The 3,196-nt window shown below is 43.4% G+C and overlaps 1 protein-coding gene across 1 annotated transcript in view; it reads left to right on the forward strand.

Annotated features, from left to right (window-relative positions):
• Herc1 (HECT and RLD domain containing E3 ubiquitin protein ligase family member 1) overlaps positions 1-3,196 on the forward strand; it is a 160,319-nt gene that overhangs the window by 144,502 nt on the left and 12,621 nt on the right. The window contains 2 exon segments of the mRNA XM_029543584.1: positions 517-686; positions 1,604-1,742. Of these exon segments, the coding sequence (XP_029399444.1) occupies positions 517-686; positions 1,604-1,742 (309 nt within the window).

Genomic DNA, 3,196 nt, shown 5'->3' on the forward strand with positions numbered 1-3,196 from the left:
GTTGACACAAAACTAGCCAGTACAGATATTTTCTACATTTACATTTCAAGTGCTATCCCCAAAGCCCCCTATACCCTCCCACCACCCTGCTCCCCAACCTACCCACTCCTGCTTACTGGTCCTGGCGTTCCCCTGTACTGTGGCATATAATCTTCCAAAGACCAAGGGCCTCTCCTCCTATTGATGGCCGACTAGGCCATCCTCTGCTACATATGCAACTAGAGACATCTCTGGGGGGTACTGGTTAGGTCATATTGTTGTTCCTCCTATAGGGTTGCAGACCCCTTTTGCTCCTTGGGTATTTTCTCTAGCTCCTCCATTGGGGGCCCTGTGTTCCATCCAATCGATGACTGTGAGCACTCACTTCTTATTTGCCAGGCACTGGCATAGCATCACAAGAGAGAGCTATATCAGGGTCCTGCATGATTGTCATTCTAAGACAAGAACTTAATGGTTTCTTACAGAACACAAACTTCAGGGTGCCATCTATAACACTTCCTCTTGCTATTCTTCCAGACCGATTGATAGGCTTGCCTGAGGGACGTGCTCGTAATCATAATCGACCCCAACAAATCCCTGTCCTGGCTGGAGTGGTTATTGAAGATGTGGCAGTTGGAGCTGAACACACACTTGCTTTGGCATCAACTGGAGATGTTTATGCCTGGGGTAGCAATTCAGAAGGGCAGGTAAATGGCATATTTGCTGCTCTTGCATACTCTAGAAATCTGACAATGTTGTTTATTTGTAAGAATGTCTTTGTATTTTAAAATATTAGTGTTCAGAGAATCCTTTGCTTGTGCAAGAAATCGTGTCATCCCCTGTAATCACAGGAGTAAGGGCAGGAATGAAAATGAAGAGAATGAAAAGACTTCAGGTCTGTGTCCTTAGTCCTTCTGTCTATCTGTATATGGAAGAGGAAGACTTTAGTAGGAGATGCCTGAGACTGATGCTTCTACAGTGGTTTCAGCCCACAAGGAGAGCCATCCTCACTTCCTCCCCAATCTCAGATCAGGGACCCTGATGTTCAAGGTCTCTTATACAAAGGAGTTTAGTGAGCATTCACATTCTCCTCATAACTGCATTAGCAGGTCAGGAAGTTGTGGTTGCAGTAATCTTGATGAAAGGAGAATTAATGGTGAAGAGGCTTTGGGGAATTCCCTGGTTAGGTTTTGACAAGATCTTCCTTGATGTTGAACACTTTGCTGCTGCTGCTGCTGCTGCTGCTGCTGCTGCTGCTGCTGTTGCTGCTAAGAACAGAGAGTTGGAGCCATCAGTATATTTTATATCTGTGTATTGTTACCCAGAAACCAGTGTGTTTTAAGTAAGAGTTCTGGAGAGCCTTCTTCTTTCACTTAACAAGAACTCCTACCCTTTCCAAGATACCTCTTCCAAGAACTCAAGAATGTGACCAGTTGTTAAGACTAATCTGTAAGATGACTGGTCCCTTGCTTTTAGGGGACAGTCTAAACTTACAAGGACTACTGTAATAGAGAAATCAGAATTTATTCATTATTGATGTTGGTGCATGACTCAGATGTTAATAGGTTTCATTGGCTTGCCTTCTGCTTCTTCAATCTCTGTGCATTTGCTTTTTTATTCTTAGCTTGGCCTAGGCCACACCAACCACGTTCGAGAACCAACCCTGGTAACAGTTCTGCAAGGGAAAAACATCCGCCAGATTTCAGCGGGCCGTTGCCACAGTGCTGCATGGACAGCCCCACCAGTCCCACCGAGAGCACCAGGTGAGGGACAGACCATCCGTACTCTTCCAGCTGCTCTTCTACTTTCAGTAGTGTCGTGATGCTCTATTGGCTTGCAGTTCTGACCACACCCAACATGTCTAAAAGCCATCAAGGCTTGGAGTATTCTTTTTGCTACAAGCACCATAAATATTTCTTCTGCAGACTTCAGTGTATAGCCAAGCTTCATAACCTCTCTCTTTCTCTCTCTCTCAAGTCCTCAAATCAGCATGTTTTTTAGGCAAACAGAAATTAATTAAATTAGAGCTTATACTAAGTGTAAATACACTTATATAGGTAAGTATAAATATACTTGTATAGATAAAAAGGTAACAAAGAAAGCTGGCCATCCTGATCCACCTTTAACCCCAGCACTTGGAAGGCAGAGGCAAAGGGATCTATGTGAATTCCAGCCCAACCTCATCTACATAGAAAGTTCCAGGTTGGCTAGGGCTGGTAGGAAAACCCTGTCTCAAAACACACCAATAAAAAGATGACAGTTGCTTTACAAGACTTACTATTACAAAGAAACTGAGGAGAGCTGAGTGGAAGCACTTCACATCTTTAATCCCAGCACTCAGGAGGCAGAGTCCAGGACAGCCTGGTCTACAGAGCAAGTTCCAGGACAGCCATGGCTACACAGAGAAACCCTGTGTTGAAAAACTAATGAAATATAATAAAAGCTCTGTGGTGTTATATTTGTCACTCCAGTAGCCATTAGCAACAAGTGACTCAGTACAAGTCTAGTTACTGCCAGTTTATTCCATCATAAAATATGAATAGTGACTGCTTTTAGTTTTAAAATTTCTTTAAATATTACAAAATCATTATAGTCATTTTTTAAAAAGACTTGAAAATATATGGCAGGACTGAGGAAAAAACTTAGCAAAATGCCACACACGCATAAGGACCAGTATTTGAGTCGAAACATCCACAAAGTAGCCAAGAGTGTTGGCACAAATTTGTAATCCCAGTGCTGAGAAGGCAGAAACAGGCAAACCCTGGGGCTCACTGGCTAGCCAGCCTGGCCTGGTCAACAAGCTCCTGGCCAATGGAAGAAGACCCTGTCTCCAAAAACAAGGTGGATGGTCATCCTGAGGAATGACCTTTTAATTCCACATACATGCATACACAAAACCATATGCATAACTGTCTCCCTTAGTAAAGCCCTCGGATTGACTCTGTCTTTTGTTTCCTGCAACCGTAGCCATTTCCTTAATTGTATCATTCCCATCTTTGTGATACTTCTTGTCCAAGCCCTCATCTTCTACTTGCTAGCCTCTGGTAGCTAAGGTCCTAGAATTTCTGAAGCCATGTGTGACAGAATGCTTAGAGTTCCCCTCCATTTTTCTTTCCTCCTTACTTTACAGCAAGTCTTCGGGGAAGACTCGCCAGAGATATTTTTTTCTTAAGGACTAACTGTCACGAAGGAGATGAGTACCTGGTCTCATTTGCAT

This window comes from Mus pahari, chromosome 10 (assembly GCF_900095145.1).
Source record: "Mus pahari chromosome 10, PAHARI_EIJ_v1.1, whole genome shotgun sequence".
Classification (NCBI taxonomy): Eukaryota; Metazoa; Chordata; class Mammalia; order Rodentia; family Muridae; genus Mus; species Mus pahari.